The sequence below is a fragment of the Lampetra planeri genome, chromosome 21 (genome assembly GCF_965212315.1).
Source record: "Lampetra planeri chromosome 21, kcLamPlan1.2.h2, whole genome shotgun sequence".
NCBI lineage: Eukaryota > Metazoa > Chordata > Hyperoartia > Petromyzontiformes > Petromyzontidae > Lampetra > Lampetra planeri.
Window position 1 is genome coordinate 13290562 of NC_136127.1, and position 12520 is coordinate 13303081.

At 59.9% G+C, this 12520-nt stretch overlaps 2 protein-coding genes across 3 annotated transcripts; one reads left to right on the forward strand and one right to left on the reverse strand.

The window, feature by feature from the left end:
• The first annotated feature begins 187 nt into the window (after positions 1 to 187).
• LOC144724748 (epsilon-sarcoglycan-like) lies at positions 188 to 9261 on the forward strand. Its single transcript, XM_078604135.1, has 12 exons — positions 188 to 308; positions 1730 to 1858; positions 2319 to 2461; positions 2856 to 2934; positions 3143 to 3347; positions 3774 to 3930; positions 4614 to 4828; positions 5282 to 5308; positions 6821 to 7003; positions 7541 to 7618; positions 8440 to 8495; positions 9025 to 9261. The coding sequence occupies exons 1-11, from the start codon at positions 269 to 271 to the stop codon at positions 8456 to 8458; spliced, it is 1275 nt and encodes a 424-aa protein (XP_078460261.1). The 5' UTR covers positions 188 to 268; the 3' UTR covers positions 8459 to 8495; positions 9025 to 9261.
• On the reverse strand, positions 7971 to 12487 carry LOC144724742 (uncharacterized). Of its 2 annotated transcripts, XM_078604125.1 has the most exons (4): positions 11956 to 12484; positions 11514 to 11618; positions 10102 to 10664; positions 7971 to 9469 (listed from the first exon to the last, which is right to left on the reverse strand). In XM_078604125.1, the coding sequence occupies exons 1-4, from the start codon at positions 12100 to 12102 to the stop codon at positions 9298 to 9300; spliced, it is 987 nt and encodes a 328-aa protein (XP_078460251.1). In that variant the 5' UTR covers positions 12103 to 12484; the 3' UTR covers positions 7971 to 9297. The 2 variants fall into 2 exon arrangements, with proteins under 2 accessions (XP_078460251.1, XP_078460250.1); XM_078604124.1 differs by having other exon boundaries at positions 10102 to 11618; positions 11956 to 12487.
• Between the last annotated feature and the right edge of the window lie 33 nt (positions 12488 to 12520).

Consider the following 12520-nt stretch of genomic DNA (forward strand, 5'->3'; position numbering starts at 1 on the left):
TGTGCCGTGTGTGTGTGTGTGTTGTGCTGTGTGCGTTGTGCCGTGTGTGTGTGTCTGCGTTGTGCGCTCTGCCGCTCGCTGCGAGTGTTGCTGCGCGGCGGGTCGCGCCACGCTCCCAGAATAGCCTCCCGCGCGCGTGCGTCGGCTTCTATTTCTGACAGCAGCAGCTGCTGCCTTGACCCCCCCCCCCAGCCTCGGGCCCCCCAACTCTGCCTCACGGCCTCCACTGCCGACTGGAGCTCCGGGCCTGCGGCCGCGAGTCTGCACCATGGCCGGGTTTCCCCTCCTAACCGCCGCGCTGGCCACAGGTGAGGAGTGCCGGTGACTCGTGCCAGTGACTCGTGCCACGTGCGGGCAGCACAGAGGTGGAGTCGCCGGGACGGCGCCGCTGGGATCTGTGTTGGGAATGCGGCGTCAGCCGCCCGTGATTAATTAATTTATTTCTCCACTCACGTTCAGGGCTCGGTCCACCAGACGCTGACTGCTTTGTCTCACCCACCACTGGTCACAACAACACACCCTCACTCACCCACTAACCCACTCACCCACTCACCCACCCACCCACTCACCCACCCACTCACTCACCACATAGCTCAACCACCATCACACTGCAGGTCAAAACAACACACCCTCACTCACCCACTCACCCACCCACTCACTCACCCACCCACTCACCCACCCACTCACCCACCACAGTCCTCAACCACCACCACACTGCAGGTCACAACAACACACCCTCACCCACCCACTCACCCACCCACTCACCCACCACAGTGCTCAACCACCACCACACTGCAGGTCACAACAACACACCCTCACCCACCCACTCACTCACCCACTCACTCACCCACCCACCCACCCACTCACCCACCACACTGCAGGTCACAACAACAAACCCACCCACTCACTCACCCAGCCACTCACTTACCCACCCACTCGACCACCCACTCACTCACCACACTGCAGGTCACTCCACTTCTTTTTCTGTTTCTTCCATCACATTGCTTCACTCTGGAATTCCCTCCTGCCATCATCGTCTCTTTCCCCCAAGCTATTACAATAAGAACCTTACTCAATTCAAAACACTTGTTACACTCTTATCTATTGCACCTTCAATAGTGCTATTGATTGGCTTGTTGGGCCTTTGCTCAGAAACCGCAATTCAAAGCAAGACAAAAGCCAGATTCTCGAGTGCAGTGATAGTTGGAGGTCCCAGCCTGGCCACCAATGACTGCACGATTTAAAATAATAATTTGATTGTCGCAGGACGAACAATACTCTCGGTGGCAGGGGCAGATGGGAAAGTGCTGCCCCTCCAGAGTATGAGCCAGATGTCAGTTGAGATTTTGGATGGGGTTCTGTGGTATCCGCTTCTGCGGACTATTCTTTCACACGAGGTGTGGCGCTGGTCACTGGGAGAGATGCAGAGGGATCGTTCGGCTCGTGATGCCGGTAGCGGCGCAGTCGCCATCAAATCTGGGGAAGTGCCGGGTTTTGGACTGTGACGTTTCATCAACGTCGCGGGGTTTCTCCAGGGCGAGTGCCTGGCGGCTAGACTATTCCGCACGAAAACATTCTGCTCACGTTGGATCAACTTCACGAGAGTTATCATGGCCACGCGTCACGGACGTGCGGACAGACGGGCGGCACAGCTGTTGCATTAACAATTCCAAACCTTAGCTGGAACGCGTTAACGAGGACTCGTGCGCCGGTTCTTGCCCTGCGGCAGTTCTGCTGGTGGCTTGCAGCCTGCCGAGCGGAGCCGCGGGCGACCAGAACGTCTACCTGTCACCGGACACCCTCTTCGTGCACTTCCTCAACCGCGAGTACTTCGCCGAGTTCTTCCAGGGACGCCGAGGTAAGAGTGCGTTTGTGTGTGTGTGCGTGCGCGCGTGCGCGCGTGCGTACGTGTGCGTGTATGCACGCGCCGATGAAGGCTGGCACGGCACACGAGGCGGTGGGTGGTCAAGACCATACCCGGCCGCTTTTGTCTCCCCAGTGGCCATGTTTACATATCGCTTACGGGCAACACCAGTGACGATTTTCTGAACCGGTCCTGGGCCTCCCCGAGGTTGACTCAGCCTCAAATGAGTACCTGGTGCGGTGTGTAAACATCACCACTAGGGAGACCCTCTCGTGTCCTGTTTCGGCCTACATAGGTGCTCGCTAACAGCACTTACCCCAACAGTCTGTTAAAAGCTATACAGGGGATCTTTGTATTGATATGCGCAATAGAAATAGCCGATCCGTGAGTTGGCGCTGGATACACCGCACGCACGCCGACGCTGTGAATGCGTGCGCTTGTGCTGCCTGTCCAGATGACCCCATGACCTTTAACTTGAACTTGGAGGGTCACCCCGACCTGCCCGGCTGGCTGCGCTACCTGCAAAGGTCACCGTATGAGAACGGGCTCCTGTACGGCACAGCCAGCGCACGGCACGAAGGCAAGAGCGTGATCCAGGTACGGCTCTGCCCCGACACACAAAGACAAAGATACCCCATATGGCCATAACGGACTGTAGAGGCAAGTGCTGTTAGCGAGCACCTATGAATGCCGGCATGGCACACGCGGAGGTGGGTTGCCAACACCATGCCCGGCCGCCTTTGTCTCCTTCGTGAAAATGTTTACACACCGTACCAGATACTTAGTTGAGGCTGGGCCGACCTAGGGGAGGCACCAAACCGGTTTAGAAAATTATTGCTGGAGTTGGCCATGAGCGGGAATCGAACTCAGGTCTCCGGGTTCGTAGCGCAGCACGCTAACTGCTACATTACCGCTCCCAGCCACACTCAAAGCCACACACACACATTATAAATTGTGCGTGTCTGTGTAATCGGGTTGTGTGTGGTTGCAGGTGGTTGCCTGTAACCGCCGCACGTTCCAAGTGGTGAAGCAACGACTCATACTCCACATCCATGCAGTGCCAGACAACGGTACCACCTTCACCACCATCACCGCCAACATGATCATCATCTTCATCATAACTACCACCACCATCATCATCACCACTGTCATCACCGGCACCACAGTTATCATCACCACCATCACATCACCAGGTGCCGCTTGCGAAAGGCGCTTTCGCCAACAGCCCGTAAGAGGCTACGTGGAGGATCTTTGTCTCTGTGTGCACGGGTGCTGCAGAGGTGCCGTTCCGCTTCGAGCTGTTCCTGTCCAACGTGGATGTGGACGAGCTGCTGCGCCCGGACGTGAGGGCCAGCTTCGAGGAGCTGGCCCGCACCGCCTGGGGGGCCCAGCCACCCCCCCAAGCCTTCCGCCTCGTCAACGTCACGTCGGCGCTGGAGAGGGGGGGCCGCGTGCCCCTCCCCATCCGGGGCCTCAAGGAGGGGTGCGTGCCCATTGAGATTGTGTATGCGTAGAGTGGCGGGGAGCAGTGGCGTGGCGGTTAGCGCACCGCACTATGAACCCGGCCACCTGAATTAGATGCCAGCTCGCGGCCAAACTTAAACAAACTTAAACAATGTATTTCTAAACTTTTTGCTATTTTAGCAGCTAAGGCCCACTGAGCTACACAGCTCTTTTTCAGAAGCGACCTGGCCACAAATGAAAGCTCAGCAAAGTGGCTTATCACTTATGGAAATTTATAGCAGCCAAACACTCTAAACATCTGTGCTGAATAATTGAACAGGTCCGAGTGTGGAAACAAAGGCGGCCGGGCGTGGTGCTGGCCACCCACCCCCTCGTGTGCCGTACCGGCCTTCGTAGGTGCCGCTCGCTAACAGCGCTCGCTCCGGCGGGGCCTTTGTCCCCGCAGCGTGTACGTCCAGGTGGGCGCGGACGCCGCGTCCCCGCGCCTGCTCGACGCCGTGCGCCAGGCCGCCTCCTCGTGCGACCAGCGCCATGCGCCCGCGCCGCCCACTCACAGCATCTTCTACCCGCGCTTCCGCAGCGACTGGTGCCGGCTCCGACTGGTGAGGGGGCGCAGGGAGGCGCACGTCCAGCGGCCAGTACGGTCTGCCGGCCACCGTCTAACACCCAGCATCGTCTAGATCAGGGGTCCCCAAACCCCGGGCCGCGGACCGGTACTGGTCCGCGGCCTGTTAGGAACCGGGCCGCACGGCAGCAGGAGGTGAGCGGCGAGTCCGCGGATGGCCTGCCCCATTATTTTATTATTTACCACTTCCGTCCGCGCCTTTTGCCCGCACTGCGCACTGTCTCAGTCACGGTGTTGGTAAGCCCACAAGCTCTAACCCCCAATAGCCACAAGGAGTAAAAATCAAACGTCGCTGGAGAGCTTCTTTGAAAAGGGGGAAAGACCCAATGATGACCCCCCCCCCTCCCCCGATCCATGAAAAAAAATGTCTTCCACGAAACCGGTCCCTGGTGCCATAAAGGTTGGGGCCCGCTGGTCTAGATGACTGACTGGTCGAGTGACTATTGAATAAGTAGTTGAGTGACGAGACTGAATGACTAGTTGTAGAGCTAGTTGAGTAAATAGATGAGTGACTAGTAGACCCGTGACTATTAGAGTGCCAAGAAGCGTGACTAGGTGAGTGACTAGTAGAGTAGTAATGCCTGGCAGCGTGACTAGGTGAGTGACTAGTTGAGTGAGTGCACGTGGTGCCCGCCGTGTCACCCCGCGCCCCGCGCACAGCTGAACGCGTCGGGGCCCCTGGAGGCCGGGGACGAGGCCCCGGGAGGCAGCGGGGTCCTCGACGCCTGGGGCCCGGCGTGGGCGCCGCCCCCGTCGGACCTGCCGCCGCGCGACTTCTCGGCCGCGTACGCCCTGGCCGTCGCGCTGCCGCTGGTTCTCGCGGTCCTTTTCATCGCCGTCCTCACCTACGTCATGTGCTGCCGCCGCGAGGGCCTGTGAGTGGCGCCCCCTCCCCCCGGGTCACGCGACGAGACTCGGGATCGATTTGGGAATCTCCCAGAGCGGTCGTCACCTTTTGCGGTCGGGGATCGGCCCGCAGAAATGGATACCGCAGAGCTGCGAGTGAGCCGGCAAAAGGCAACACTTTCCCACCAGCTCTGAGACCATCGACTTGTTACACTTGGGAACCTTCGTTGGTGTTTAGCTGCTGAACACTTGCCATGCCATCTGCAAAAATAGTAGAGAAACTTGAGGACCCGGCTTAAACACAGGCGACGGTAAACTTGGATTCACACCCGAGATTTCGGCTGTACTGGACTACCCAGCCACGTGTCGTTTTCCTCACTGCGCACCTGTGATATGGGCAGCACACACCCGATACTTACAGCACATACTGGATACCCACAGCACATACCAATGATAACCAGGATACTCATTTTGTTTTTCAGGGAGAAGAGAGACACAGCTACTCCTGAGTGAGTCTTAGAACCAGCGCCACCGCGCGTCACCCCTCACCATGTGTCACCTCTCACCACGTCGCCCCTCACCACGTCGCCCCTCACCTCACGTCACCCCTCACCTCACGTCGCCCCTCACCTCACGTCGCCCCTCACCTCACGTCACCCCTCACCTCACGTCGCCCCTCCCCTCACGTCACCCCTCACCTCACGTCGCCCCTCACCTCACGTCGCCCCTCCCCTCACGTCACCCCTCACCTCACGTCGCCCCTCCCCTCACGTCGCCCCTCACCTCACGTCACCCCTCCCCTCACGTCACCCCTCACCTCACGTCGCCCCTCACCTCACGTCGCCCCTCACCTCACGTCACCCCTCACCTCACGTCACCCCTCACCTCACGTCGCCCCTCCCCTCACGTCGCCCCTCCCCTCACGTCACCCCTCACCTCACGTCGCCCCTCACCACGTCGCCCCTCACCACGTCACCCCTCACCTCACGTCGCCCCTCACCTCACGTCGCCCCTCACCTCACGTCGCCCCTCACCACGTCACCCCTCACCTCACGTCGCCCCTCACCACGTCACCCCTCACCTCACGTCGCCCCTCCCCTCACGTCGCCCCTCACCACGTCGCCCCTCACCACGTCACCCCTCACCTCACGTCGCCCCTCACCTCACGTCACCCCTCACCTCACGTCGCCCCTCACCACGTCGCCCCTCACCACGTCACCCCTCACCTCACGTCGCCCCTCACCTCACGTCGCCCCTCACCTCACGTCGCCCCTCACCACGTCACCCCTCACCTCACGTCGCCCCTCACCACGTCACCCCTCACCTCACGTCGCCCCTCACCTCACGTCGCCCCTCACCACGTCACCCCTCACCTCACGTCGCCCCTCACCACGTCACCCCTCACCTCACGTCGCCCCTCACCACGTCACCCCTCACCTCACGTCGCCCCTCCCCTCACGTCACCCCTCACCTCACGTCACCCCTCACCTCACGTCACCCCTCACCTCACGTCACCCCTCACCTCACGTCACCCCTCACCTCACGTCGCCCCTCACCTCACGTCGCCCCTCCCCTCACGTCGCCCCTCACCTCACGTCGCCCCTTGCCGTGCCGAGGGCCCACCGAGGTTTGGCCGCATTGGGGGGAGTCGACCCAGTAGGTAAACTTGACAAGATGCAGCATCCACCTTGATGGTAGGCCTCTTCCGTGATCGATTCTGCTTAGATTTAAAATAAAATTTCACCGACACCTCGACTCGGCTAAAAGGATCAAAAAGAACGTAGCCTACTCGATGTTACAGACACCTCCCTTTAGCAAGAGGCCGACCCTCTCCCGTCCTCTGAACAAATGCATCAACAGAGCCGTGTGCGTAGCGTCGGCCGTTCGGCGTTTACGACGCCGATAACCCAGGCCGATGCCGACCGCCGCTCGGTGACCGAGAGCGGAGCTGGCGTCGGCCGGGTCATCGGTCGAGCTGGGCACGGGTTTGAGCGTCGATCCCTGTCCCCGCGCGTCCCCAGAATGCAGCTGGTGCACCACCGCTCGATCCGCGAGACGGTGCGAGAGCTGCGCGACCTGGCGCTGCGCCGCGACGTGCGACCGCTCTCTACGCTCCCCATGTTTAACCCCCGTGGGGGGGGGGCCCTCCCCAGCCGGGGACCGGACGGGGACACCGGCACCACGAGGCTCATCGGGGCCGAGCAGTGAGCAGGCACACGCACGGGCAAACACGCGCACGCACGGGCAAACACACGCACGCACAGACTTGGACACGCCACAAATACATAGATCCCCCGTATTGCCTTTAACAGACCGTTGGGCCAAGTGCTGTTTGTGAGCAACTATGAAAGCCGGTACGGCAAACGAGGGGTTGGGTGGCCAAAACAATGTCCGGCCGCATTCATCACCCTAGAGTTGATCTTTACATACCGCACCAGGTACTCATTTTAAGGCTGAGTCGACTTAGGGGAGGCCCAGGACTGTTTCAAATATTTGTGACTGTTATTGGCAAGATGCACTTGCACAGGCATACATGGACAGAAGTATGATGCACGTGGAACGCAATTAAACACGTGGGCGCACAATGAGCCACACGTAACCGCACAAAAACACACACACATGGTCACACTCAGTCGCACGCGGATCTGGGTAATGACGTGCGAGTGGTTTCTCCCACTCACTGCCAATGCCACCTCCACCTCGCTCGACCCAACCCTCCTTACCCCCCTTGCCCCCCGCAGGACCCCACCAAGTGAGCGACCTTCCCGACCGCCTCCCTACCAGGGCAGGCCCCATGCGCGTCAGGAGACCAGCTTCACGTGCGTGGCTCGTGCTGCTCCGCAGACACCGCAACGCGTCCACGTTATAAGCGCAAGACAACCGAGACTTTGCTCTGCGGGGGATCCGATTGTCGGCCCAATTGTCCGACCTCGGGTGCTATGCAGTTGAGGCTGGATAATGCTCGGATGAGCAACCCCCATGCACGGTGGGTTGTCATTGACTACTTCTGGGCCACGTCATGGGCAGCGGAGGACAGGGCGGCAAAATCCATTGCTGTGCTGCACTGTGCTCCCCGCCTTCACCAACCCACACTGACCAGCGTGGTGATGCGTGGGCAAATAACGCCCAAAACACTCACGCAGCAGTGGATTGACACAGGGACTGCACTTCTTTATATTCTTTATAGTTTATTGCCTTATTTTGTATACAGCACAATATATGTATCCTCAGCACATATCTCCAGCACCATGGCCACCTTTGTTTTGAGCATACATAACGGAGAGAACAGTGCAAATATCCTATTTTGTTTTAAGGCGGCATTTAGACGCCGTCAGGGCTTCATTCCCTACCGAGCATTTTCCGGCTCGCCGATAAGACCGGAGTAGGCACGTAACTGGTAGCTGTGGCGGTAGCGAGAGATATACTGGACGCGATGTAGTGAGCGCTGCTGTAATGACGCCCTCGCCACCGTATCAACGGCGAAGTCGGTGAGCAACGCGTGTTTGCATCGTGCTGGTACGCTGCAGCCAATGCAGCCAACGCAGCCCCCGCATCGGGAATCTGAATACCGTCGCAGTCGCGTTCGGGAAACATTCATCGCAGCTCCTCCCTCGTCCAACTCGCTCCGTTCCGCCCACAGGGACTCCCCGCGGAGCTGATGACGAGGGCTCGGCGAGGACGTCGCCCACGCACGCGGTAACGCGCCCGTCAGGCCCTCGAGTCGGCACCAGCGTCACGTCTGTGAGGGCTGTCTTCCAGCTCGTCACAGGACACTGGTTTCACGTTGATTTATGTTTGTGCACTCTTTCAGATGTCTTCTGTGAAGTGGTTGTTTTTGCTCTAATCTCATTTGCTTTAGCGTTGTTCAGTGGTCCAGGTGTCTTATGACCCCCAATTAATTGACCCCTAATTTTTTCCCTTTGCATATTCATTTGTTTACCCTTTGCATATTCATTTGTTTTTTATATAAACATAGTAAAAAATATATAGTTTTAGAGAAATAAATGGGGGGGTCATAAGACATGTGGACCACCCTGTACTTCGGGAGACATTCATGATTTTGGTTACCCAGGTCACTCTTGCAAATGGTGCAGCCTGGTGCTTGAGTTCTCACCCCGTTACACAAAATAAACTGAAGGCCCAATCCTCCAGCGTTCAAGGCCTATTTTAGGCTTCTGTGAAGGCCCATTGGACGAACTCACGGCCGCACGTGTCTGTGTTTCAGCATCGTTGGAGGCTCCTGTCGCCTTTGGCGTCTGCGGTGCGGAGGTGTCTTCCTGGGACGGCCCGGGTCTGGCTCGCATGCCAGCGGCTCCGTGCGGGCGCCGAGTGGTAAAACCCACGCCTACAGTTTTACCGAAAAGGCACGCGTGGTAGTTTTGTGCACGTGTGTTTTTTCTCCTGAGACAATAGCGGCCGCTGTGGCCGCGTGATTGTCCGAATAAATCTCGCGGTGTCTGCACTCGCAGCCTCCGATTGGTGACTGGGCGGCGCGGCGTCACTGCCTTAGCAGCAGGAATTGTTGCAGGGCGCGGGGCAGGGGCAGCATCTCCACTACCGGGCGCAGATCCCGGACGCCCAGGGCGCACCGCACGGCCGCGCGGCTCTGGTTGGCCAGCGACGGTGCGCGCGAACGCAGGCTCTGCACACGCACCCACAAACGAGGGCAGCTGCACACGACAGACGGCAGGGAACACATCACACAGTTGCTGAGCACAGCGGTTGGCTACGTATACCTACAACATGGTAAGCGTCCAGCAACAAACAGCACTGTCATAGTTGTAGCAGATAAGCGTGTCAAATGTTTCTTGACATTAGCAAGGTTATTATTGTAAAAGCTTGGGAAAAGAGACGATGATGATGGGAGGGAATTCCAAAGTGAAGCAGCGCAAGGAAAGAAGCAGAAAGAGAAGTGAGGTGATCTGCAGTGTGCGAGTGAGTGCGTGGGTGGTGTTGTGACCTCCATTGTGGTGGAGGAACCAATGAGTTCACGGAAACCGTAAAAACAATGATAGTAGCGATGAGAGTGATAAGAAAGCGAATGACTGCCGATGAGCGAGTGAATTGAGTGGTGGATCATCGGTCATCCTGAATTACTCTGAATTATATCAGATGCAGCGAGGTAGGAATTGGGTGCTCCACCCCAGATATGAGATCAATATTACAACTTCGGCCGAAGTTGTGCTTGTGAACTTTTGACGGCGATGGAGGTTGCATTCAAGACACCGCAACCCAATTCCAGCGCCCCGAGATTCGATATCAAAATCCGATAGCGACCACTGGAGGTTTCTTGGAGCCTCACCTGGAAATCCGGCCAAGGATCTGGCTGCCTTGGTCCTCCCTGGGCAGGTCCACCCAGCCACCAGCCGCCGCGAGCAGCAGTCGCAGACACCCCTCCTGATCGTTCCTCTCGTCTCCCTCGTCCTCCCCGCTGTCGTCGTCGTCGTCGTCATCGTCGTCACCGTCGTCACCGTCGTCACCGTCGTCGTCATCGTTCCGGTAGCGGTGCGCCATCAGGGCCAGCAGCTGCGCAACGGGCGTCTCGCCGAGGCGGTTCCGCGCACGTGGGTCGGCCCCACGCCGCAGCAGCGCGGCCGCGATCGCCCTCTGGCCGCGCTTGGCCGCCCAGTGCAGCGGCGTCTCGCCGTGCGCGTCGGCCGCCCGGCAGCACGCGCCCCCGCGCAGCAGCGCCCGCGCGCTCCCCGCCCGGCCACGGAACGCCGCCCAGTGCAGCGGCGTGTCGCCGTTTCCGTCGGGCGGCGAGGCCCCGGCGCCCGCCGCCAGCAGCAGTGCGACGCAGTCGGAGAAGGAGCGCTCCGCCGCGTAGTGCAGCGCTCGCCGCTTGTAGCCGTCCACCGCGTCCACCTGCGGTGCGGGAATGGAACGACGACGGCACTTGCACCGCACTCGGTGATGTGTGGGACGGTGGTGTAGGACGTTCCGCGCCTGGCACCGCTGTGTGTAGTGAGAGTGAGTGACAGTGTGTAGTGAAAGTGAGTGATAGTGTGAGGCAGTGTGTAGTGAGAGTGAGTGACGGTGTGAGGCAGTGTGTAGTGAGAGTGAGTGACAGTGTGAGGCAGTGTGTAGTGAGAGTGAGTGACAGTGTGAGGCAGTGTGTAGTGAGAGTGAGTGACGGTGTGAGGCAGTGCGTAGTGAGAGTGAGTGACAGTGTGAGGCAGTGTGTAGTGAGTGTGAGTAACAGTGTGAGACAGTGTGTAGTGAGAGTGAGTGACAGTGTGAGGCAGTGTGTAGTGATGGTGTGGGGTAGAGAGTGAGTGACAGTGTGGGGTAGTGTGTAGTGAGAGTGAGTGATGATGTGGTGTAGATAGTGTGTGACAGTGTGTAGTGAGTGTGTAGTGACAGTGTGAGGCAGTGTGTAGTGAGAGTGTGAGGTAGTGTGTGGTGTATATAGTGAGTGACAGTGTGTAGTGTGAGGTAGAGGCAGTGTGTAGTGACAGTGTGAGGCAGTGTGAGGTAGTGTGTAGTGTGAGGTAGAGGCAGCGTGTAGTGATAGTGTAGTGAGTGATGATGTGGTGTAGAGAGTGTGTGACAGTGTGTAGTGATGGTGTGGGGTAGTGAGTGATTGTGTGGTGTAGATAGTGTGTGGTGTAGTGTGTGGTGTAGATAGTGTGTGGTGTAGTGATAGTGATGTGTGGTGTAGAGAGTGTGTGACAGTGTGTTGTGGTATAGTGAGTGCGGGTCTCGCGGGGTCACCATCGCGCCGCTCTGGAGCAGGAGGCGGAGGCCCTCCGTGTTGCCCACCATGCAGGCGCAGTGCAGGGGCAGCTGCGTCCCGAGGCCCACATTCACGTCCGCGCCCTGAGGCACACGCGCGCGGGGTCACGCGCGGCGCGGGGTCACGCGCGGCGCGGGGTCACGCGCGGCGCGGGGTCACGCGCGGCGCGGGGTCACGCGCGGCGCGGGGTCACGCGCGGCGCGGGGTCACGCGCGGCGCGGGGTCACGCGCGGCGCGGGGTCACGCGCGGCGCGGGGTCACGCGCGGCGCGGGGTCACGCGCGGCGCGGGGTCACGCGCGGCGCGGGGTCACGCGCGGCGCGGGGTCACGCGCGGCGCGGGGTCACGCGCGGCGCGGGGTCACGCGCGGCGCGGGGTCACGCGCGGCGCGGAGCGAGACGTGCGGTGCGGAGAGTCTCGCCTGCTGCCGCAGCAGGCCCGCCACGCTGTCCGGCGGGAATGAGGGTCGCCCCGTGAGGGCGCGGAGGAGCCGCTCCTGCAGCGAGCGGCGGCCCGTGCCCTGCAGCTGAGCCACAACTCCAGGGCGCAGTGGCGGGGTCCCGGACATTCCGCGCGGACCCGGCAGGAGGGATCGGTATCAAGGGGACCAGTCTCTCTATCTCGTCCCCGTCAACCCCCTAGCAGAGACCTCTACCCTATTACAGACCAGTTGAGACCTTACTGGTCACCCCCATCACAAGGGAGACACAAATAGACACTTTGTTGTTGTGCCCGCATTGAGACGGCTGCGCGCCGTCTGGAGCTGAAGAACTCCGCACAAGAACACGGGGGTCGTGAGCCGCGTTGGTTGACAGCTAGAAAGGGGGCGCCGCGAAGGGGGCCTCTGTCCCGGCGGCCCCAGCCCCGAGTGAGCGCGGACCCCACTGGGGGCCTCGGAGCGGCATCCCCTCTGCCGGATCACGTGATGGCGGCCGTGACGTCATCCGCGAGGTCGCGCGCGGGTGACGTCACGCGCGTGACCCCCG

Excerpts from the sequence above, each read along its gene's own strand:
- LOC144724742 (XM_078604124.1), bottom strand. The coding sequence starts at position 12,102 with ATGTCCGGGACCCCGCCACTGCGCCCTGGAGTTGTGGCTCAGCTGCAG. Across the intron at positions 11,619-11,955 it reads CGGGCCTGCTGCGGCAGCAG|GGCGCGGACGTGAATGTGGG; the intron begins GCGAGACTCTCC and ends CGTGTGCCTCAG. Across the intron at positions 9,470-10,101 it reads ATCCTTGGCCGGATTTCCAG|CTGCCCTCGTTTGTGGGTGC; the intron begins GTGAGGCTCCAA and ends TGTCGTGTGCAG.
- LOC144724748 (XM_078604135.1), top strand. The coding sequence starts at position 269 with ATGGCCGGGTTTCCCCTCCTAACCGCCGCGCTGGCCACAG. Across the intron at positions 309-1,729 it reads AACCGCCGCGCTGGCCACAG|TTCTGCTGGTGGCTTGCAGC; the intron begins GTGAGGAGTGCC and ends GCCCTGCGGCAG. Across the intron at positions 5,309-6,820 it reads AGAGACACAGCTACTCCTGA|AATGCAGCTGGTGCACCACC; the intron begins GTGAGTCTTAGA and ends GCGCGTCCCCAG.